Here is a 24014-nt window from a genome sequence, read left to right as displayed (position 1 = left end):
TTTGAGCTGCTGTGACACAATACCACAGACTGGGTGGCTCAAAAACCGCAGATTCATTTCTCATAGTTCTGGAGACTCAGGAGGTCAAGATCAAGGTGCTGGCAGAAGCTGTGTCTGGTGAGGGCCTGCTTCACAGATGGCTCTTTTCACTGTGTCCTCACAGGGTGAAAGGGATGAGCAAGCTCTCTTACCCCTCCTTTTTTTTTTTTTGTAGAGTTGGGGGGTTTCACCTTGTTGCCCAGGCTGGCCTCAAACTCCTGGCCTCAAGTGATCCTCCCACCTAGGCCTCCCAAAGTGCTTGGGATTATAGGCATGAGCCACTGCTCCAGGCCATCTTGGGCCCGTTTCATAAAGGCACTAATCCCATTCATGTGGCCCCACCCTCATGACCTCATCTCCTTCCAAGGCCCCGATTCCTAAAACCATCACCTTGGAGTTAGAATTTCCACCTAGGGCTGGGCGCGGTGGCTCACGCCAGTAATCCCAGCACTTTGGGAGGCTGAGGCAGGTGGATCACAGGAGGTCAGGGGTTCAAGACCAGCCTGGCCAATATGGTGAAACCCCATCTCTACTGAAAATACAAAATTAGCTGGGCGTGGTGGTGGGCACCTGTAATCCCAGCTACTCGGGAGCCTGAGGCAGGAGAATTACTTGAACCCAGGAGGCGGAGGTTGCAGTGAGCTGGGACTGCACCATTGCGCTCCAGCCTGGGTGACAGAGTGAGACTCCATCTCAAAAATAATAAAATAAAAGAAAATAAATGTCAACCTAGGATTTGGGGGGGACATAAACATTCAGACTATAGTGCCTCATCTCTTTGGGCCAGTGATGGGGTGGGTGAGTTCTGCAAACCACAGAGGAGCTCAGGTGGCAATGCCCACAGGACAGGCCACCTGGAATCAGCTCCAAGGGAGCACCTGGTCCACTGTGGGAGGCGGGGCTCAGGATGTAGAGCTGAGTCTCCAGCTTGGAAGGGACTTTGGAGTCTTTTGGTCCCACCCAGTGTTTCCCATATGGGTCCTCCCACATGGGGCCTCCTACGAGAGGACCCACAGCATCTGGAGGCCCCGTTTGGAGCCTCTGGAGGCTTTGAAGCCTTCCTACTACAGCAGCTTGCTATTGCTCCAGACCCAGATGCCACCAAATGTCCCTGTTCCAAGTGCCTGAGTGTGCCCGCTCCCCGACAGAGCTCCCGTTTACAGATCCGAGTCACTTCTGCCTCTATCATTTTATTATCATTGTCATTATTATTTTTGAGATGGAGCCTCACTTTGTCACCCAGGCTGGAGTGCAGTGCACAATCTCAGCTCAGTGTAACCTCCCCCTCCCAGGTTCAAGCAATTCTCCAGCCTCAGCCTCCCAAGTAGCTGGGACTACAGGTACATGCCACCACGCCTGCATAATTTTTGTATGTTTAATAGAGATGAGCTTTCACCATGTTGGCCAGGCTGGTCTCGAATTCCTGACCTCAAGTGATCCACCCACCTCAGCCTCCCAAAGTGCTGGGATTACAGGCATGAGTGAGCCACTGTGCCTGGCCATTATATTTATTTCTTGAGACAGGGTCTTCCTCTGTTATCCAGACTGGAGTGCAGTGGTATGATCATGGTTCACTGCAGCCTCAACCTCTGGGACCCAAGTGATCCTCCCATCTCAGCCTCCAGAGCAACTGGGACCACAGGCATATGCCACCCTGCCCAGCTGGGTTTTAAAAAATGTTTTATTTTGTAGAGACGGAGTTTCCCTGTGTTGCCCAGGCTGGTCTCAAACTCCTGGGCTTAAGTGATCCTCCTGCCTCCCAAAGTGCTGGGATTATAGGCTTGAGTCACTGCACCTGGCCTGCATCTATTATGAACTTATTGATACGGTCCTGTGCTGGAGTAGAAAAGCTCTAGAGAAGTCAAAGTCCTCACCAACACTGCCTGACTCAAGGCCACGTTCATGTGTGTCATCCAGAGCTCAGGGCATAGCCTTTTTGGGGGAGAAAGGAAAGCGGAAGGGCAGATGACGGCTCCTGAGGGCCTACCATGCACCAGGCACCTGGGTGCTGTCACACACATCAGCTTCTTTAGTCTTCACGATGTTTCTGGGGAGTAGTATTCCCACTTAACAGAAGTAGAAACTGAGGCACAAAGCCTTGCTCGTGTCTCACAGCCAGTAAGTGATAGTGCCCAGGCTTTGATTGAGAAACCAGAATCTTCTCCTTTTCCGCCCTATGCCTGTCTCCTTTAGTGTATGTCAGGGGCTACCTGGGATAGTCCTGTTTCAGACACAGTGACACCCCCAGGGGTCCCCTCCACAAAGCCAGTTAAGCAAGTCTGTGCCTAGTTCCAGAATATCACCAGGGGGTGCTGTGGAGTCACAGACAGCATGGAAGCTTGTTTTAAAGCCGTCGTGGAGTGGAGCAGGACGTGGTGTCACACACCTGTAGTCCTAGCTACTTGGGAGGCTGACGTGGGAGGATCACTTGAGCCCAGGAGTTCAAGGCTGCAGTAAGCTATGATCATGCCACTGCAGTCCAGCTTGGGTCACAGAGTGAGACTCCAAGTTTTGAAAAACAAAGGGAGTAGAGGGCAGTAGCTCAAATCCAGCATTCTGAGGATGGAGTGACTCCGGATCAACCCTTCTGCCTCTGGGCGGGCCCGCATAGGATTCTCCACTCCCAGCTGAGAGGGTTTCAGTCCTCCAGAGGGTCAGGCTCCAGTCTTCCTTTTGTGAACCCTTTTGGGTTTCTTGGGAGGAGAGATTGGCTCCCAGAGACCTCATAGTGGAGCATGAAGGCAGAATGGAGGTAGGGTTGTGGGGGTCCCCAGGCAGGTTCCTTCGGAGAGCCTTCTGCTTCTCCTTCCTCTGTCCAGATGGCAAGTCCCGGCGTACAGCCAACCCCGCCATACTTGCTCGAAGCACCAGTCAGACAGAGCTGGGTCAGAAGGTCCGCTGGAGTCCACCCTGGGATCCTTTCTGGCCTGCTCTGACTTGGTGGAGGGAGAGAGGTCCACGTGCCAGTGCACACACACACACACCCCTACACACGTACCCTCCCTGGGCTGGATTTAGAGGACAGCCTAGAAGGCACAGACAGCTCCCAGGTGAGGGACTACCCTGAACCCATAGCTGCCACTGCCCTGCTGAGGGGCCCTGAATTAGCTCTGTCTGGCAGTGCAGGCAGCCAGGGAAAAGAAGATGGCAGCCACAAGGGGAGGCTTCAGATTCCAGGTGAGGGGTTCTGCTGTGCAGGCACAAACACACAGACATACCTGACACAAACACATGGTGGCACACGCTTGGTCCCCGACACACACAACTCACAACCGAAACTCCTCTTCTCGGGTGCACACCCACCCTTGACTGCCGTTCCTCTGTCCCTGGACCAGCATCTTTCCTTTTAACCCTGGGCATCCCACAAAGTGGAGGGAGGGGAGGCACCCGCTCTGAGGACGCTAGCAGTTCCGTTCGGCTTCTGTATGTGTCTCTTCTCCATGCTAGGAAAGAGGTGGCTGGGGTCCCAAGGAAGGGGATGAGGAGGGTCCATTCCCCGAAGTGGAGGGAGGCCTTCAGGAAGCGGAGCTGAGGTGATTGGCCATAAAACAGCTTGGCCACAACATCTGGAGCAGATTGAAACCAGATGTTCAAGGGATGGGGGAAGGGAGGGTGTGGGATGGAGGGGGCTGGGGCAGCAGAGGCGGCAGCTCTGGTTGGCGGGAGGCTGGGCTGGGGGCTCAGGGTTCTCCGGGGAAGACATCTGGCTGCCTTGTCCCTCACTCTCCAAGTCAGGCATTACTATTTTTGCAAACTGGAGCAACAGATCTTTTCACAGATCCTAGAATCAGCCTTGTGCGTAGAGACAGTCGAGTACAGGGTGTGACTTGGGAGGTGCCCAGAAAGGGCCACCAGCTCGCCAGAAATATGTCCCTTGCTGCCCTGCAGCCCCCTCCTTGCTGTGGGCTCAGCGTTGCCCCTCCGGCAGGGGGAATTCTACACTAAGCTCCTAGTGCCTGCCTGGAAACTACTTTTGTACCTGAACGTTTCCTTTTAGCACAGGAGTAGAGTTGTCTGGGAGCTAGCAGAGGAAAGGAAAAGCAGGCCCATTTATTAAGAGCCCCCTCTTTGCCAGGCACCATGACCGGCTCTCTTCAAAGGTTATCTCAATCCTTGTTTTTCCTGTCACTCAGACTGGAGTGCAGTGGTGTGATCTCAGCCCACTGCAGCCTCAACCTCCCAGCTCAAGCAATCCTCCCACGTCAGCCTCCTGCATAGCTAGGACTACAGGCATGCACCACCACTCCCAGATAATTTTTTAAACATTTTTTGTAGAGACAGGGTCCGACTAGTCTCAAACTCCTGGGCTCAAGTGATCCTCCCACCTTAGATTCCCAAAGCATTTGGGATTACAGGCATGAGCCACTGTGCTTGGCCTCATTCCTTCACAACCATATCACCCCACACTGAAGAACCTGAGGTTCAAAGAAGTGACTCATCCAGGGTCGCATAGCCACCAAATGGTGGAGCTGGTGTTCAAAATGGGTTTTGTTTGCTCTCAAGCTTGTCACCTTTTTACTACTGGGGATCCTGTAGGGTTAGAGGGAGGGGCAGGGAAAAAGAGAAAAAGGGAGTGAGGGACAGAGCCAGGCACTCAACTTTCCTTGTTTTACAGCTGAGCCAACACTTGTCCCTGGAAGCTGCCACATCTCTGCTGAGGGTTCCAGTCACTTCAGTTGCCTGGTGCCCTGCCCTCTGACTGCTTCGGAGACAAGACGTTGGATTTTCAAATCTGTCTCTCAGGACATGGCAGGAAGGGTGCTGGGGACAGGTGATAGGTTTAGGGAGCAGAGGACCAGGGAGGGGGCAGCGGGCCAGTGTCACCGAGCTAAGCATGGCAGAGCCAGGTCTCCTGACTGCCAGGCTCATGCTGCCCTCTTGGCCGAGGGCTCCAGAAAGTCTGAAGCTCCCAGGGATGTGCTTACCTTGACCTGGCTACTGGGGCTGGGAGTGTAGGGTCGGGGCAGCTGCATGCTGGCTTTTCCCATGTGAATGCTTATCAAGAGTGCAGGACTCTGGGGGACCTCAGCTAAGCCCCCAGGGGACCTCAGGTGCTGGACACAGGAGGAGCAAGTGTACCTTCCTCTACCATGGAATCACCTGCGCAGAGGGGCAGCTGCACTGGGTGGGGGTGGGGGGCTCGTCTAGAACCCTAGGCAGCTAGAAGGTGAGGGTAGGCTGGGCCCGCAGAATGCATCAATTTATCAGATTCTGAAATACGCATCAGTGGCCTGCAACCAGCGCCTGAGGGGCTTCCGTCACCTGAGGAGGCAGATCCTTGCTCCTCCTCCACTTCCTCCTCTTCCTCTCCATCCTCTCCCTCCTTTCTCCCCGCCTCCTCCTCTCCAGCCACCATCTTGTCTTCCTCAGAACTCTCCAGCCTCCGTCCTCTGAGTGTTCCTCCTCTTCCTCCCTGTCCTCTTCCTCTTCGTCCTCCCCTCTCCTCCCTCTCTATCAAATGGATGCCCTTATCCTTGCTTTGGGCTGCCTCCTGCCCGATTGCAAGCCCTTGGGGGTGGACATCTGGGCATCCAGACAGGCCTGTACCCCTGCTTCTTGGCTGACCAGGGCAGAGGATCTGAAACTGCCGTGTGGACCTCCTTGGTGGTCTTCAAAATCTTTGTTCACTCCGTGGGGTGGGTTGGGAGCGCCCACTGTGGCTGGGGCTCCTGCACTGCGTCAGTTTCGGTGTGGGTGGTCTCCAAGATACTCTGTGCCAAAGTTCTCCTGGCTGGGCCTTCCCTCGACCTAGGGCACTACAGCCCCTTGCCTACCTCTGAAGAGGGGCCTATGGAATGTCTGGAGGGCTCGCTGGGCGGGTTCTTGAGTTGCTGGAGGAACCTGTGTTTGTGGGTGATGGAGTGTTGAGTCGTGTGCCCAGGTAGCTGCATGGGTTATCCTGAGCCTGCCTCTAGCTGGCGGTTGCCGTCCATAAGGACCCTGTTTGGGGTGGGGGGACCCAATGTGTCTCTGTGGGTTGGAGCCCCTGCCTGGACAGGGTTATGACCCTGGCCTATGAGCTGGGACTGTGGTCCTTGGAGCTTCTGAAGGACCCAGAGGGCTGGTAAGGAGACCTATGGCCACTGACCACCAACTTCGTGGCAGAGCTCATGCCAAGTGGGTGGGCAGTGTCTGGGTGAGATGCCCAGGCAGCTGCACAAGTGTAGGGATCCTTCCATTCTGTCATGGCCCTCCAGGCTGTCCTGAGCCTCCTTTTCAGAGGAAGAAGCAGCAGGGAGGAGAGGCTGTGACATCACAGCCTGTGACTTTACTGGCGCAACAAGCAGTAACTCCTCTGGGCACCTCTAGCTCTCTCTTAGGGCCCCGGGGCCACACTGGTGGTCAGGCCTGGAGGAGACAGCTGCAGCCTGAGCAGTAGAGCAGGCTGGTTTCCTGGAAGAAGAGGGCCCTGTGTACACATTCGACACTCGCAGCATGCCTGCTTTCCACTACTACCTTCTGCTTAAAGAGCCAAGATGGAGTCCCCCATGCCAGGCTGCTTCCGGGGAGTGGGGGCCCCTGCAGGTCCAGACAGCATCTGGCACAGCCTCAGGAAGGAGCCAGGAAAAGCCTGCCAGTCCACTGAAGGCTCTAGGAAACCCTGGGGCTTGCAGCAGGCCACCTAGCTCTCTCTGGACCCTGGGAGCAGCCAGCCCGGGCATAAGAGCTGGGGCTGCTCTGGGCTTTCTTTCCCTTTGAGAGCCACGTAGAAAGAGGGGAGAGAGGGAACTGAGACGTGATTTCTCCTCCTGGCCTCTGGGAGGCACAGGTCTGGGATGGGGAAGCGGGGTGGGCAATGGCAGGGAGGAGGAGGCCGGACAAGACATAGCTTTGGGTCGCCTGGGAAGAGGGGCCAGAGCTGGGATGTTTGCTCAGTGGCTGCTGAGCTCTGGCTCTTGTCTCCACGAAGACAGGGGGATCCATGGGGAGCGGCACTTGGCATCTGACTGGCAGGAAGGCAGGCACCAGGGGCCAACTGGACCTGTCCTAGCTGATGTGGGTTCTCTGGCCCCCGTTTGCTCACCTAGGTGGACACCCTTGCAGCCCATCTGCACCTTCCCCAGATGCAGAGACAGAAAACCCAGACGGACAGACACCCCTGACCCCTTTCACATCCTTCTTCCCTCCCTACCAAACAGCCTCTTTATGGAATGTTCCACCCCTCCCCTCATGTGGGAGGACCGCAAGCAGAGCATGTGGTGTGTGTGCGCGCTGTGATGGGTGCCTGCGAGAACATGTGTGCCTGAGTGTGAAATCACAGCCTCGGGGGCCTGGGATCAGGGGAGGGAAGGGCAGTCCACGATGCCAGGTGCCCTGGCCGCGTGCCGGCCTCCACAGCAAGCCCATACATCTGGAACATGACAGCCCCGCCCCCACGGCCCAGACAGCATCTGGCACAGGATATTGGCTGTAACACTTTCGGTTTATTGGCTGTGGTGCCCTGGTGTGGCTGACCGGCCACTGGGCCTGAGAGAAGCCCTGTCTTGTTCCTCCATCCCCTCCCCATCAGCTTCCCACAGCGGCTCCTGGGGGACACACACAGACACTTGTGCCCCAGGAAACTGGGGGGTGTAGTGGGGGCTCAAAATAAAACCAAATCGAGGCTGGAGCAGGGGTGGGAAATGAACATTACAATGAAGATAATGCCCCCGGCGATACACAATACAGCGTGTAGACACAGGGACGGCAACGGGGTCCTGCTGACATTCCTTCTTGCCACCAGGCAGAGCCCCCGAAGAGAGGAATGGTGACTTTGAAATGTCTTGGGGAAGCTCTGCTCCCTGGCCCCAGCCCCTTGCTGGTCGAGGGGTTGTGGGGAAGTGGCTTACGCCGGAGTCCAGTTCCCCCCACCTCCTATGGACAGTCTCACCGGGCCATTGGCCCGGCAGGTCCTGGGGCCTGGGGGAGAGGTATGGTGCGTCGCCTTCCGCCCACCCCCACTGTCCAGTCTAAGTGACCAAGGGCAGCAGGCTCCGGTCCCCGCCCCTGTTCAGGCAGTGGTCACTTCCTGCTGTGGAGTGTGTCCTGGAACTTGGTGCTGGTGTATCGCAAGTGGAAACCTTTTTTGGTGATGGTGTCATCTGAGTGGAACTTCACCAGGACAGAATCTCCCGCCGAGTACACCTCCTCAGGAGGCTGGCAGAGAAAAGGGATGGGGTAAGGTGGAGGAAGAGGGGCTGGGGCTGCTCTCCTGTCTCCCCAAGATCCCCGGCTCTGAGGGGCAGGAGGCTCCCGGGCAGCCACCAGATTCTCCCCGCCCCTTGAAGCAGGGGGCTTCTTGCTAGTTTAATGAGGAACCTGGGGAGGGGAGAAGGCGTGGGCTGAAGAGAACTAAGTTCCTGTAAACCCAGCTCTACTATAACTACTAACTGAGTTGTGTAGTCTCAGGCAAGCCACCTCCCATCTCTGGGCCTCACTTCCCTCAGCCACAAACAGGAGCAAAAGCTCTCTGCTCTCCATGCCTAGGACGGGTGCTAGGGAAGAGCAAAGGACCGGACTGATGTCAAAGTATTTTGCAAAGGGAGGGGTTCTTTGAATGGCATGACTTCCTGCCGTCCCAGCGGACTCTTAGGGAAGACAGCACGGCCACATCTCTGCTGGAGTGTGGAGGAAGTTTTGGGGAGAAGCACAGTGTCCCCCAGACCTGGACTCTGCCGTCCCTACACCTCGCCCTGCCTCTCCTCTGGCACCTGGCCAAGGTCTGCTCCCAGGCCCTTCTTAGATGCCTCCTGCAAGCCTACTGAGTGAGGTCAGGCGGCAGAGCATCGGACGTCAACACCCTGGCCTTCCAGGCACAGAAGAAATCATTTCTGAGAACCTTGAGGACATTCCCAGTAGTTGTGCCAGGAGACCTTGATCCTTCCCCAAGTCCCTTTGGTGGACTCAGCCTGGGGGAGGTCTCTGGAAGAAGACACCTGGGGACATCCGATTTCGTGTGTGATTCAGAAGAAAGAGCAAAGAGGGGAGGGGACACTAGCCTGGCAGCCAGGGGACACCAGGGCAGCCAAGCTGCTTCAGACTCCACCTTGTCCCAGCCCCTGCCAGCCACACGAGGGCTGAAGCTCTGCTTCTGGGGAAGGTTGGGCCAATGCTGGGTCCAGCAGCTGCTGCAGCTTCCAGGAGCTTTAACCCTTCCTGGGGCACCCAGGCTGCCTGGGACACAGCCACGGGATAGGCAGGGGGCCAGGGAGGTGACAGGAGGGACAGTGTGTTTCAAAGGGCATGCAAGCGGGTGGGCCTGTGTGTGTGTGTGTGTGTGTGTGTGTGTGACAGAGAGAGAGAGGGTGGCGGGGGGGAAGAGAGAGAGAAGGGTAGGAAGAAAAGTCTGTCTCTTTGAAATCCTCAGGAAAGGACAAGAAAAAAAAAAAAAGAAGCTGCAAGCTCTTACAGGGAGGAAAATAAATCCTTCGCATAAGGCTAGCTCATGTCCTTAGGTAAAAGCCCATCAAGTAGACTTTTGCTCATTGCCTCTGAATGTGCCATTTTATGGACCAAGAAGCAGTGCCCAGGGGCCACTGGGACAGCAGCAGGAAGAGCTTTGGGACAAGCTGGCCTCTCACCAGGAGGAGAAATTGGCAGAGGAAATGAAAAGGGTATTTATGGCTCCAGCAAAAGGACTGGTGAGGGCCACTCCGCTCAGGCCCCCTGTCCCAGGCTCTGGTACCAACCTCTGCCCCCCATTTCAGGCCCTGGTGGGCTGCCTTGGAGGAGGGGTAAGGAAAGGAGGGACAGGGGAAGCTCCATCCCTTGCAGGCCCTGGCCAACTGGTTCTGAAGCAGGCCTGGGTCAGAGGCCATAGGAACCTCTAGGTTGCCCAGAAAGGACTGGGTTTCCTAGATCAGGGATGAGGCAGTGTCTTTGAGCAGCCCCAACCAGGCTGGGCCTCTGGGTGCAGCACCACGCGCTTGCTGCACTCAACTTCCGGGGCCTGTGTGGGCGCTAGGTCTTGGGGATTGGGACAAGAAGGGTGGAGGACAGTGTGGGGCATGGGGCCAGGAGGGCAAGGGGCAGGGGCCTCACCCCTGAGCCACAGTAGCGCCCCAGCCTGGGGGCTGTGCTGTCGTAGCCGTCGAAGAGCTCCATGTAGTCGTAGCCGCAGTCAGTCTCCTCCTCCACCTCAAAGGTCTGGAACACGAGCTCCACGCCGTAGCCTTCCTCGGCCACAATGACCCACTCACAGTCCACACCCCCAGGGTAGTTGTTGTCGCCAAACTGGGCGTGGGAGTAAAGGTCCTTGGTCTTCACATCTGCCCGTACCTGGCCCCCGCACTCTGTAGAGGACAAGATTGGCCACCAGCCCTGAGCACCGGAGGTGCCAGGCTCCATGGCACACCATGCCGAATCCTCACGGCAGGGTGGAGGCCTAGACGAAGGCCACATGGCCAGTGATGGGTGGGTGGGGGTCTGGCCCAGAACAGTGCTCTGCTGCCCCATCTCTAAATAAAGGGACCTCGGCCCTAGGTTGAGAGGGACAGGCGGTGAGGCTCGCTGAGAGGAAGGCAGCGTGGAGTGGCGGCACGAGGCACCACACACTTTGTCTAAAGAGGACATTGCTCATTTGCTCCAGCTGACGGCTGTCATGGAAGAATGTGGGCCCAGTGTTGCCGCAGCTTCCATTTCCAGGAGAGAAGCCGTACATCTGGGTTTTATATGAAAACCCCTACCTTTTAAGCGTTGGCTCACATTTAAAAAAAACACAGCCTGGGCCAAACATAGCAGGTCTGAGGGCCAGATGGAGTTCCAGGCCTCCGGTTTGTGACCCTGTGCTGGGAGGGGCAGAGGACAGTGCATGGGGCCACCCTCCTCCCCAGGCCCTCTGGCCTCTGTGCACCTGGCACTCAGGTCTGCCTAGAGGAGCTGGGGAGAGGGCCAGGTCGGGTTGGGTCAGGGACTGAGTTGAAGGGGAAGAGGAGAAGCTGTGGACCATTAGCTCTGGGGATGCCCTGACAGGTGGCTCAGGACCCAAGAGGAGACTGCAAAGCTCCCTCGTGGCATCCTGGGTCTGGCACTCAAGGCGTCCCCCTGGGCTCCAGCCTTTCTCTACAGCCACATCATTCCCACCACCTGCGATCCTCACACACCCGTTGCTCCGGCCAAACCAAATGACCTGCTGTCACCTGGGCACACCCTGGGCTTGGGCTGGGGTTGTGTCTCTGCCTGGGTACCTCCCCCTGCCTTGAATGCCTCTATTAGCTCATGCCCAGTTAGGCCGGGGTACCTTTCTTCCTGCCTGGCTCCCGCTTGAACTCATGCTGTCACGGGCGGTGCCTGCCTTGTCTCTCTCCTGGACTGTGAGTTTCTAGTATGGGGTTGGGAGCAGGGGTGAAGGGCTCATGCCTGATTCAGGTCACGTGCCCCTCAGTCCTCTCGCAGAGGGGAGCTCAGTCCATGGCTGCTGAATAAATAAGCAAGTGAAAGCCGAGCAAGCCCCTCGAGGGCTGGGATCTTTGCTTGGTCTGTTTGTTGGACCTGCATTTAGGATACAGCCTCATCCATACTACATGTCAATAAGTATCAGGAGACTAGGCTGGGCATGGTGGCTCACGCCTGTAATCTCAGCACTTTGGGAGGCCAAGGCTAAGGATCACCTGAGGTCAGAAGTTTGAGACCAGCCTGGCCAACATGACGAAACCCTGTCTCTACTAAAAATATAAAAATTAGCTGGGCATGGTGGCGGGCTCCTGTAATCCCAGCTACACAGGAGGCTGAGGCAGGAGAATCACTTGAACCCAGGAAGTGGAGGTTGTAGTGAGCCAAGATCAAAGCACTGTACTCCAGCCTGGGCAACAAAGCAAGACTCCATCTCAAAAAATAAAAAATAAATAAAAATAAAAATAAATAAATAAATAAATATCGGAGAATGAATAGAGTATATTTCAGAGTTGGTGTGTGGCTGGGCTGCTGCAGTGGCCAGCATGCTCTCAGGGGGACCTCTGGGGGCTTTCCTCTCTGTCCTTGAGTTCCCTAACCTCTCCTGCCCATCGTAATCACTGCCATCCTAATCCCTAACCACATCCTCCTATCCCTGCCTCCCAGGCCTGGTTCTCAGGACACAATGTTTGCATCACCCACACCCCCACAGGGCTCAGTCCCTTTATGCCTTCATACCTGCTTTGTAACCCCCTACTCTACCCCTGTCTTAGAGACCAGGCTCAGCAAAATCTCCCACAACCAATGACAGCACCTGTGCCGTGGGAAGCCTGGAAGCCCTTTCGCTGGACCGAGTTATCTGAGTAGAAGCGCAGGAACATGCGGCTGCCTGTGGCCAGGATGGGCTCAGGCTTCTTGCTCCCACAGAAGCGGCCGAGGACGGGGGCCTTGGCATCTCGCCCGTCGAACACCTCCAGGTGGTCGTAGGCACACTCAGGTTGGGACTCGATGTCCATCTCCATGAAGGTCTAGGGGGATGAGGAAGGAGCACAGATTAAAAATTTGCCTGGAGGGCAGGTGGGGTGAGGATGGGGGCCCCAAACCTAGGCCTCACGGACACCCATGGGAGTGGCCACAGCTGGGGATGACAATGAAGGAGGGCCCAGGAATAGGGCAAAGGCAGGGATGCCCCTAACTTATACTGGGAAAGGGGCTCTGTCCAGGCCAGACGGGGTCTCCTGGAGATAGCAGGCCTCTGGGCTCATTCTGCAGCCTGTGTGGCTCTGGGCATTGCCTCTGACCAGGGGTGGCCACACCACATAAGGAGTGGGGAGGGTCCCCTTACCAGCTTGACCCGGTGCCCGGGGGTGCTGGAGATGGCCCACGTGCACTCCTTCTTGCTGGGATACTTGTCAGGCCAGTTGGGGCTGGTGATGGTACCACTGGTGGATGTCACCTTGTGGTCACAGCCGGCTGCAGGGAAGCGAGTGACGGAAGGGGATAGAGAGGGACCCCAAGCTCCAATGCCTCCTGCCCCCCTCCTTCCTTCCATCTCTTGTCCCACTTATGAACGGGATGGCAGGCAGGCATCATTTCTTTTTCATGAGGTTATCTGTGTCTGGGGAAAATCTAGCTACCTGATTCCTACGAGAGCCTTGAGGGAGGCCTCACACAGCAGCACTCATGAAGCAGCCATCGCAGGCTCCCCTGGACCTTTGTAGGTATTGGGCCACAGTGGTCACATCACCTGTGCCTCTCCATTTTTCTTTTCTTTCTTTCTTTTTTTTTTTCGAGATGGAGTCTCACTCTGTTGCCCAGGCTGGAATGCAGTGGTGTGATCTCTGCTCACTGCAACCTCTACCTCCCAGGTTTAAGCGATTCTCCTGCCTTAGCCTCCTCAGTATCTTGGATTACAGGCGTGTGCCACCATGCCTGGCTAAATTTTGTATTTTTAGTAGAGATGGGGTTTTGCCATGTTGGCCAGGCTGGTCTCACCACCTCAGGTGATCTGCCCACCTTGGCCTCCCAAAGTGCTCGGATTACAGGCGTGAGCCACTGTACCTGGCTAATTTTTGTATTTTTAGTAGAGACAGGGTTTCACCATGTTGGCCAGGCTGGTCTTGAACTCCTGGCCTCAAGTGATCCGCCTGCCTAGGCCTTCCAAAGTGCTGGGATTACAGGCATGAGCCACTGCACCCGGCTGACCTGTGCCCCTTCTTGAAGCTGTCATCCACTGATCTCCAGCAGCCTGGACAGTCACAGGGGACTTTGACACCTGACTCAGTTCTCCCCACCCCCACTCCTGCTACCCTCCCAGGTGAAGTCAACAGACACATAATGGTCCACCCAAGACGGCCTCTCAGTTCCTTGAGGGCTTTGTCATCATCCACTGTTTCTCCACATCACAAACACATCACCCCTCTGTGGCCACTTCCTATTCCTTGGGGTGCTCAGGACCTCACCTTCCTGACCATGGTCATTCGGCTTCATTAAAATTAAAAAACAAAAACAAAAACCGGTTCTCACTTTGCTACCCAGGCTGGAGTGCAGTGGTGCAATCATAGCTCACCATAGCCTTGAGCTCCCAGGCTCGAGTGATCCTCCTGCCTCAGCCTCCCGAGTAGCTGGGACTACAGGCATGCCACCTGGGTAATTTTTTTCATTTTTAGTTTTTGTAGAGATGGGGTCTCACTATGTTGCCCACGCTGATCTCAAACTCCTGGTGTCAAGCGATCCTCCTGCCTCAGCTTCCCAAAGTGCTAGGGTCACAGGCATGAGCCACTGTGCCCGGCTGGCCTCTTAGTTTTAGAGAGACCTCCAGGGTCTTGATCTTTCTATTCTCTCCCAGTGTTTCCTCCTCAATTGACTTAACTGACTGCAGGGCTGACCACTCAGCCTGCTCCTCTGCACCCTGCGTGGCCCTGCATCTCCGGCTCTGCGCAGCATCATCTTAGAAAACCCCACCTGTGGCTCCAGCCTCACCTGGGCCCCCAGACCACTTGACACTCTTTGGATTTGGCTTTTACCAGCTCCATCTCTCACCTCCTTAGTAACTGCTGCCAACATCCAGCCCCCTCCTCAAGCCACTGTGTCAGCTCCCAGTGGTAGACCACCTCTCTCCTACCTCCTGAGAAAGCCAGGGCCCTCCACTATGAATGCTTTCAACCTCCGGACTCCGATCTGCAAACCCACCTGCCCTGCTGCCCTGCAGCCTCAAGTGTCCCTCCTCCCCGTCAGGACGGACTGCCCTTCTGGGAGCCGCAGCTCATTGCTGCCCACACCTGGGAACCCTCACACCACAAATGATCCAGCCTCACGCTCTCCCTCAGCTCTGCAGCCTCAGAACCTTCACACATCCTGAAAGAGCTCTCCCAGGCCCCTCCAGCTACAGCCCATCCTCTCTCCTTTTCTTTCCAGCTTGTCTTCCGGAACACTTGCTATGGCCACTCTCACTGCCGATCTCCTCAATCCACGGCAATCTGACTTCTGCCTCTGAAAAGCATGGCTTCGGCCGGGCGCGGTGGCTCAAGCCTGTAATCCCAGCACTTTGGGAGGCCGAGGCGGGTGGATCACGAGATCAGGAGATCGAGACCATCCTGGCTAACACGGTGAAACCCCATCTCTACTAAAAAATACAAAAAACTAGCCGGGCGAGGTGGCGGGCGCCTGTAGTCCCAGCTACTCGGGAGGCTGAGGCAGGAGAATGGCGTAAACCCGGGAGGCGGAGCTTGCAGTGAGCCGAGATCCCACCACTGCACTCCAGCCTGGGCGACAGAGCAAGACTCCGTCTCAAAAAAAAAAAAAAAGCATGGCTTCCCCGACTCAATTTTTTTTTTTTTTTTTTTTGGTAGCCGGGGGTGGACAGGGTCTTGCTGTGTTGCCCAGGCTGGAGTGAAGTGGCGCAATCCTGGCTCACTGCAACCTCCACCTCCCAGGTTCAAGCAATTCTTGCACCTCAGCCTCCCAAGCAGCTGGGACTACAGGCTTGCCATGTTGCCCAGGCTGGTCTTGAGCTCCTGAGCTCAGGCAATCCGCCCCCTTCAGCTTCCCAAAGTGCTGGGATTATAGGCATGAGCCACCACGCCCGGCCCCAACTCAAATTAAAAAGCTGATGATCATTATTCATGATCATATCATCGGACATGTTTCACTCAGGGAAACAGGCGGCCAGGCACTATGGCTGGTGGGGAAAAGGATGGGCAAGATACAGCACGAGAGCCCCGAAAACAGGGCCCTCGTAAGTCCCTGGTAGAGGCAGGTGAAGCTCCTGTCTACCCACACTTGAACCATGAGCTGTCACCATTACCCATCGGTGAGTTCACACAGCTCCCTGCCCTCCCTCTTTGCGCTCTGGCCTTCCATGCCCCCTGTGTTCCTTGCACGCCCATGTCTCTCCCCAGCTAGGCTGCAATCTCCATGGGAACAGAGGGGCTTCTGTCTTGAATTCCCTACAGATCTTTGCAAAGTGCTGGGTCCTCTGTAGGAATCAGGAAATGCTTACGGATCTGTAATTAACCTACCACCTGAGTAAGAAACCACACGTGCTTCTAAGGTGAATCAGCAGATGGAAAGGTAAACAGTCCATCTTCTCCAGGAGCTTCACCCCTGTCCTGGCTATCTTATGGATTCTATTCTTTATCAAACAACCTTTTGACACAAGGGAGTACAGAGGCAGAATGTAGTTTAGACAACATCAGTATAAGGTCCCCTCTAGCTAGTTCCATGACTCAGGAACTGTGTATTTGGGAAGCCTGAAGTCACAGGGTTGGAAGCCCTCGACTGTCCACTGGTTCACTGTTGAGGGCTTCAGTTCTGTGTCTGCTTGTGAGCAGCGCATCTGTTTATACTGGGTTGTCAACCTAACCGGGGTAGGAAGAATCACTTGCCAAGCATGGTGCTAAGGGCTCACAGCCATGTCTATAAAGCTTAGTACCTTGCAAGGTAGGCATCATTTTTATTATTTTTTAGTTTTTGAAATGGAGTCTTGCTCTGTTGCCCAGGCTGGAGTGCAATGGCATGATCTTGGCTCACTGCAACCTCCGCCTTCCAGGTTCAAGCAATTCTTCTGCCTCAGCCTCCTGAGTAGCTGGGATTACAGATGCGTGCCACCAGGCCTGGCCAATTTTTTGTATTTTTAGTAGAGACAGGGTTTCATCATGTTGGTCAAGCTGGTCTTGAACTCCTGACCTCAAGTGATCTGCCCACCTTGGCCTCCCAAAGTACTGGGATTACAGGCGTGAGCCACTGCGCCTGGCCTATCATTTTTTTATCATTTCATGGATGAGGAAACTGAAACACAGAGAGGTTGAGTGACCCACCCAAAGTCACACAGACATTCAGTGGTAGAGGCAAGTCTATGTTGTGCTGCTGGGATTGGACACACCCAGCAGGCAAGGGCCACAGGGGAATCCCTGACTTAGAGTGGGCCTGTGAGGTACCAAGGTCCAGGAGGTATTAGGGGATACTGGTGATGCCCTGAGAGCTGTTTTTATTTTGCTTTATTTATTTATTTATATTTTTATTTGCTTTTTCCCACTCTGTCACCCAGGTTGGAGTGCAGTGGTGTGATCTCGGCTCATGCAGCCTCAACCTCCCCAGACTCAGGTGATTCTCCCACCTCAGCCTTCAGGGTAGCTGGGACTATAGGCGTGCACCACTACACCTAGCTAATTTTTTGTATTTATTGCAGAGATGGGGTTTCGCCATGTTGCCCAGGTTGGTCTTTAACTCCTGGGCTGAAGCAACCTGCCTGCCTCAGCCTCCCAAAGTACTGGGATGACAGGTGTGAATCACTGCGCCGGCCTATTTTACTTTATTTTTAGTTTAAAAACCTGTTTAAAAATAAAATAGAGACAGGGTCTCACTATGTTGCCTAGGCTGGTCTTGAATGCCTGAGCTCAAGCAATCCTCCTGCCTCGGCCTCCCAAAGTGCTGGGATTACAGGCATGAGCCACCGAGCCCAGCCTAGAGCTATTTTTAAATGTGTGCGGGGCTTCACTGCCAGGAAAGCAGTGGCCCTGTTCTGAGCATCCCCAGGGGTTATAAGTGTGACCGATAATGGTAACAGATGCCATTGTGCTTGCAGTGAGCCAGGCCCTGCTTGGGGCATGTCAAGCTCCCAATGCCCCTCTGAGGTGGGTACTATTATTATTATCTACATTTTACGCAGGAGCAAACCAAGGCACAGAGAGGGTAAAGAGTCACTCAAAGGCACACAGCTAGCGAAGCAGCAGGGCTGGGCCAGGCCACCTGGCTCTGGAGACTGTGCTCTTACCCACTATCCTTTCTTGCCTCTGTGCCAGTAGGAAGTCACAAAGACACTTGGACATGGTTTTAAGAAGCGCAAACTAGAAAAGTCTGAAAATGAAGCCTCGAAGCAGCCGTGAGCTCCTCCTCTCCTAATGTGGGCAGCAGAAGTGAGTGTGTGACATTGCGGGAGGGGGAACGACGGGGCCTCAGAGATCACTCGGGCCCCAGAATCTAAACGGAGGCCGACAGAGATGACCCGCTGGCCTTCCGCTCCCAGCAGCAGGTCCTTCAAGCCCAGACGCCCCTGGCATGCAGCCCGTACCTTCTTTGCAGTCGTGCTTGTTGTCATGGAGGACGAAGCCACTGCGGCACTGGCACTCATAACTGCCGAACGTGTTGACACAGTCCTGCTGGCAGCCGCCGTTATCCTTGGAGCACTCGTCCTTGTCTGCAGGGGAGCAAATAAGGGCAGACGCTGGGTCTGTGCAGGGCTGAGGTATGGACGCCCCAGGGGAAGTGGAGGCCTGGCTGGGCTTTCTCCCACCGGGACAGAGCAACAGCTGGCCAGAGCTGGCCAGGCCAGGTGGTGGGGACTGGGAGGCCAGGTGACAAGGGGGTCCAAAGGGGCACTGCGTCCAGCAGGACCAGCTGAGCGGGGCCCAGCTGTGGGGAGAGGAGGACGGGGGTCCGAGCGGACCAGCATGGGTCACCATTACCTGCTTACTGGACAGATGGACAAGTGGAAAAACAGACACATGGACAAGCAGACTGCAAGAGAAAGGAGCAGGACGCAGGGGTCCCTCTTTTACTTCACAACAGGAAATGTCACAGACACCATCAAAATGGGAGGGGGTAGGGCACGGGGAAGGGTCCCCGGTCCGCGGACGGGCACAGTGGGGAGAAGAGAGCACCAGTTCTGTCCGGCCAGAGGGAGGTGGGCCGGAATGGCAGAGTGGAGGCGGGGGGTGGGTGGGCACCAAAGCCCCCATCCCATTCCGTCCAAGGTGAGGTTCCTGAGTAACAAGGGGTCCGGGAGGCCTGGCAGGCCTCACTGGGGGGTCCGGTTTCTTTTCTGCACTCGGAATTTGAGCTGGTGGGGGCGTCCCCGAGGGGGCTGCAGAGCTGGCCTCTTTTCTGAAACGAGAGAGAGAAGGAGAACAGGGACCAAGGGGTGGGGGTGGAGGGCAGGGACCAGGGAGGGACAGCAGTGAAAACCAGACCCAGGGCCTCCGAGATGGGTCCGAGGGCAGGGTGGGACGGGAGGGCAGGTGGACATACATGCGGGGTGGCCATGTCTGGGCGCAGCCAGGGCACGGAGGGCTGGGTTAGCAGGGGCAGAAGGCACAGCGACGGGACAGAGACAGAGCCTGTGGCAGGAGAAGGCCTGGAGGGATGGCACGCATAGCCCACTAGGTGTGCATTGCATCAGGGAAGGAGAGAACTGGGGAGTCGTCGGTAGAGGGGAGCAGTACTTGGGAAGGGCTGGGAGAGCTCCACTCTGGCTCTCATTCAGGTGGCAACATCTACAGAGTGTGTTAGACACACACACACACACACACAAATACACCTGCAGACCCAGTGCATGGAGGTACTGTTACCCAAATGTGGCAACACAGGTGCTGGTCCACAGGCACACACATACATATGCACACGGTACACACTACCCACACACGCACAGACACACAGCTCCAATACACCATGCAAATGCAGATACAGACACAGCCAACTACACACACATCCTCACTTGCCCGCCTAGCCTGTGTACAGGTGCATACAGAGGATACACACTCTGCACTCCCACCTATGTGTGAGGAGGCAGGCACAGATATCAACGCACAGACAGGCACAGACACACCCAGGGACAGGACACATCTGCACACACAGGTGCATGGACACCTAGACCTGGATACAACATCACGTGTAAAGGCAGAGATGTAGCTCATTAGCAGATGGCTGGCAGAGGGGCAACGGCCACGTGTCAGAGACCCACACATACACTCACGCGACAAACACACAATCTGTGCCCCAAAGCCCAGAAGTGCACATGGTCACGGGTGTGTGTGCCACAGCCACATACATTCAGGTCTATCTGTGGTCACTTGGGGGATGGTGTGCATGGCATAGAAGCAGGCATATCCAGGGAAGGTGAGGGATCCCAGTGGACTCCCAGAATTCCCGAGATGAACCATGAGGTGGAAAGATGCCTGCTGGCATTGAACTGGCCAGGCGGGGATCTGTGCAAGGGGGCCTATTCCTGATCCCCATCAGGACGGGGGCCCAAGGGCTGGAACATCGGCTTCCAGAAGGCCCTGCTTCTCCAACCCATGACCAGGTAGGCTAGACCCCGAGGGGCCACAGGAACCCAGGCCGAGAGGTGGAGTCCCCAAGTCCTTCTCAAAGGTTCTTGCTCAGTTAACACATCAGAGGGGGCCTGATCAAGAGCCCTCCATGAGCTGCCTTTGAATCAGCCCTGCAGAAAATGTGGGGGTGAAGGGCACCCTGCAAGCCATCCTGGGGTTCACTGAGGACATCTCCAGTGACTGTGCTAGAAGCTTTGGGTGGTCTAGCTTATACACTGAGCAAAGTCTTCACTCCATCCCTTCCTCACATGTGTGCCCTAGAAACCTAGTCCAGTGCCTGGTACACAGCACGGGTAAAATTATACCTGCCAAATGCAAATAGACGGGTAAGTGAATGGCTGGATGAATGAGTGGGGGAAAGTGAGTCCTGAGGAAGGCTGCTTCCGTGTCCGGGGCAGGAGTGGGCAGCCTCACCTGGGAGCTGGGGGGAGCAGGTTGCAGGGGGGTGGGGTGGAGGAGGTGGGCATGGGCCCAAGCAAGGAGGTGGCACTCACCCTACAGTGCCCAAATGCCCCGGAAGGTGGCAGGGGTCAGACTGAAGGTCTTCAGGCTCTTTCTTCTCCTTCTTGGCTTAGGGTCTCCTCGGTGGGTGTCCCAAAAGTCCAAATAGCCCCCCTTCTCGGGGGCCAGAGTCAGATGCCCCAGGCCCTGAGGGCTGAGCCTCGATGCCCCCAGTGGGGGTCCTCTGCAGGTTTCTTGTGCGATGGGGCAATGTGTGTGCACACGTGTGTGCGTGTGGGTGTGTGTGTCTCTGTGCAGGGCTGAGGGTGGGGCGGGCATAGTGTCGACCGGGGCATGGGGGCAGAGCCGTAACTCCAGGCCTGACAGATGTGAGTGTCGGTCCCCTGCCCCCTCCAAGACTGGAGCAACAGAAGGGCAGAAAGAGACGAGAGTAAGCAGGTAATGGTTTCCCGGGGCCGAGCCTGCCCCTGAGCAGGTGTTACATCCTCTCAACCCTCTGGCGAGCACCTCTTAGGAGTCCCAGGTGGGCACAGGGAAGGAAGAAATTGGCCTGGCATGGGGAGGGTCTCAGCAAGCAGGGGCTAGGGGTAGGAGGTCAACGGGCAGAGCAGGGTGGCTGGCAGTGCCAAGCAGGGAGCCAGTGCAGGGGCAGGGGCATGGCATCCAGGGGTCAGGCAGGGGTGCAGGGCAGCCAGAGAGGGGGCGGAGGATGCAGGACCCTGGGCGAAGGAGGGGAGAAGGAAGGCAGCATGGACTCGGCCGTGGGCACCTGCCTTCCTGCCTATTCCCTGTCCAGCCCAGCAGGCAGGCCGGGAGTGAGGATCCATGGGCCTGCTCCAGCCAGACCCTGACCTCCCTCTCTCCCCGGCTCCACTCCACTCATGCCCTTCACTGCATGGGCCTGGGCCCTGTTACCTCTGGGGACCACCAGCTGCCTTACAGCCTCGCCCCAGGGTGAAGGGCTGAGTGATTCACAAAGAAGAGGAGATCTCCTGGACCCAGAGGATCAGCTCAGAGAGGCTGGGCCAGGGGCTGCTGATCACCATTGAGACTACCCGAAGATGGGGCCATCAAAGGCCCAAATGAGGCCAAGGGACTGGAGCCCAGGCCTTAGGTGGGGCAGCTGTCAATCAACATGTGCTAATTGGATCTGAGTTCCTGCCCACCGGCCCAGGGGAGCCCTAAGGCTTTGGTATTGAAGGAAGCAGGTGACTCATCCTTCTCCTTTTTAAAAAAATTTTTAGAAACAGGGTCTGGAGTGAGTGATGAGATCATTGTTCACTGCGCCTCAAACTCCTGGGCTCAAGCAATCCTCCTATCTCAGCCTCCTAAGTAGATGGGACTACAGACACACATGACTACACCCTGCCAATTTTAAAATTTTTTATAGAGATGGGGTCTTGCTATGTCATCTAGGCTGGTCTTGAACTCCTGGGCTCAAGTGATCCTCCCACCTCAGCCTCCCTGAGTGCTCGGATTACAGGCGTGAGCCACTGCACCCAGCCACGACTCATCTTTCTGAAGGCCCCAGTATGAACCTATTTGGCTTGTAGAGGGTCTGATTAGAAGCCCGCCACTGCCAGAAACTCTGCCCCACACAGTCCAAGGCAAACACCTGCCTCTCCTCCATCCACCCACGTTCTTGAACTGCCTGTTCCTAGGACCTGCCCTCTCCCAGGCCTTGGCTCGCACAGCTCCTGACACCTGGAATACCCTCTTCTTCACTTCTGGGCGCTGATTTCTGAATGCTTATGTTCTACCCATCCTCAGGCCCCAGCCATTACAACCCTGAGGGCTCAGGAATAATGGAATTTGGATACCAGAAGGGCTGGCTTGATGGGGGAGTGAAGTGGTGGAGAGCAGGGGGCAGACTCTGCCTGCCTGGCACCAGGGAGGGCTGGGGAGTACAGGGGTGCAGGGGCAGGGAGAAAGGGAGCCCTGTTCTCCGAGGAGAGGCGGGGCTAGGAGCTGGGCAGTCCGGGGATACCTGAGAAGAAGTGGGCCTTGAAGCCTTTTTTGGACACGGTGTTGTCGGACTTGAACTCCACGCGCATGTTGTTGTACTGGGAGGTGATGACCTCGGGCTTCTCAGAACCACAGAACTTGCCATGCAGCTTGGAGTCGGCTGTGAGTCCACTGCGCACCTCCACGAAGTCATACTTGCACACCTGCAGGGAAGCCCAGCTCCAGGCCCGCTTCCTCCAGGAAGCCTCTCTTGACTACTCCCGCCCTTGGGAAGCTCTCTGCTCTGCACATCCTTTAGCCTTGACTTAGCTGCTCCCCATCACTGGATCCTCCTGTGCTCCCCAAGCCAGCCCTAAGCCTTCCCTTGCTCCACACCCCTCCACACTTCCTCCCACTTGCCACATGTTCCCCCACCCCCTTCGGGGCCCTCCCTCCTGTGTTTCCCGAGCTGAGAGCAGTCTCTCCTTGACATTTGCAGAGTGTTTCTGCTGGGCCTGCTCTCGGAGGACACGAAGTAGGCATCGAGCTGAACGCCCACGCCTCACAGCTTCCTGCCCCACCTCAGCCCCCGGTGGGCACTTACATCATTGCCCTCTGTCTCGAAGAAGTCAAACTGCAGGGAGATGCGGTACTGAGTGGGGGCCACCAGCTGCCAGATGCAGTTCTTGTTGGGGGGGTACTCCTTGGGCCAGCCTGGGCTGGTGATGGAGCCGTTGAGCTTGGTGAGAAATCCGCCACAGGCAGCTGCAGGGACAAGGAAAGTGGCATCATCTGCAGGGAGCCCCTGCCATGGGAAAGGGCTGAGATGTGGGCTGGGAAGCAGTAAGGAGAAGATGGGGAGCCTGTGGACTCCCCAAGGCTCAGGGACCTGTGTCTGGTCCCTCTGGGACAGACGGGAGGAGGCAGGGTGGGTTCGGTGTCTTCAGGGGTGAGCCTGTAGGGAGGAGTGGGGGAACTAAGGGGTCAGAAGTGTGGCCATTTCTATCTTCTCTGCAAATGAACAGGCCAAGGATCTGCCAAGAGGGAGTGAGGGGAGTAAGGGGCTCAGGCAAAGCCGTTCAGGGAGGGGTGGTCCTGGGAGGTGCAGGAAAGGGAGTGGCTCAGGGGCACGGCAAGATTGGCCTAGTGAGCTGGAGCCATTAGCCTCGGAGTGCTGTCCCCAGCATCTCGGGACGATGCGTGGAGAGGCGGAAACAGTGCCTGTCCCACAACAGGGGTTTCCCAACCTGTAGATCATAACACCCTGGTGGGTGGTGATATCAATTAGCAGGTCAAGATGGTCATTTACAAAAAAACCCCAAAAAACCGTCCAAGAATGAAAAAACAAAACAAACCCAGAGCCAGAATGCAGCCTACAGGGGGACAGCGTGTTCTTGGGGTTGCAATGTGACATGTATTTCTCATCCATGAGCTACGAAAAGAGTGTTGGGGTATCCGTCTAGCTTTTCCAGGAAGGGGGCTGTCCAAGGGCGTAAGAAATCTTGGCAGTGACTCAAGCCTGTGATCGCAGCACTTTGGGAGGCCGAGGCAGGAGGAGTACTTGAGGCCAGGAGTTTGAGACCAGCCTCG

General features: G+C 56.2%; 1 protein-coding gene across 1 annotated transcript in view; it reads right to left on the bottom strand.

The window, feature by feature from the left end:
- Positions 1-7443: 7443 nt before the first annotated feature.
- The window catches only part of BMP1 (bone morphogenetic protein 1), a 46776-nt gene continuing 30205 nt past the window's right edge, over positions 7444-24014 (bottom strand). The window contains exons 13-19 of the mRNA XM_011968846.1: positions 23029-23328; positions 22468-22648; positions 17981-18106; positions 12755-12882; positions 12224-12437; positions 10060-10310; positions 7444-8175 (exon numbers count right to left, since the gene is read on the bottom strand). Coding sequence (XP_011824236.1) covers positions 8041-8175; positions 10060-10310; positions 12224-12437; positions 12755-12882; positions 17981-18106; positions 22468-22648; positions 23029-23328 — 1335 coding nt within the window. The 3' untranslated portion in view covers positions 7444-8040. The remainder of the gene's footprint in view (positions 8176-10059; positions 10311-12223; positions 12438-12754; positions 12883-17980; positions 18107-22467; positions 22649-23028; positions 23329-24014) is intronic.

This window comes from Mandrillus leucophaeus, unplaced genomic scaffold (genome assembly GCF_000951045.1).
Source record: "Mandrillus leucophaeus isolate KB7577 unplaced genomic scaffold, Mleu.le_1.0 Scaffold86, whole genome shotgun sequence".
NCBI lineage: Eukaryota > Metazoa > Chordata > Mammalia > Primates > Cercopithecidae > Mandrillus > Mandrillus leucophaeus.
Note: the sequence above shows the minus strand (reverse complement) of the source record. Positions and strands in the feature narration are given on the sequence as shown.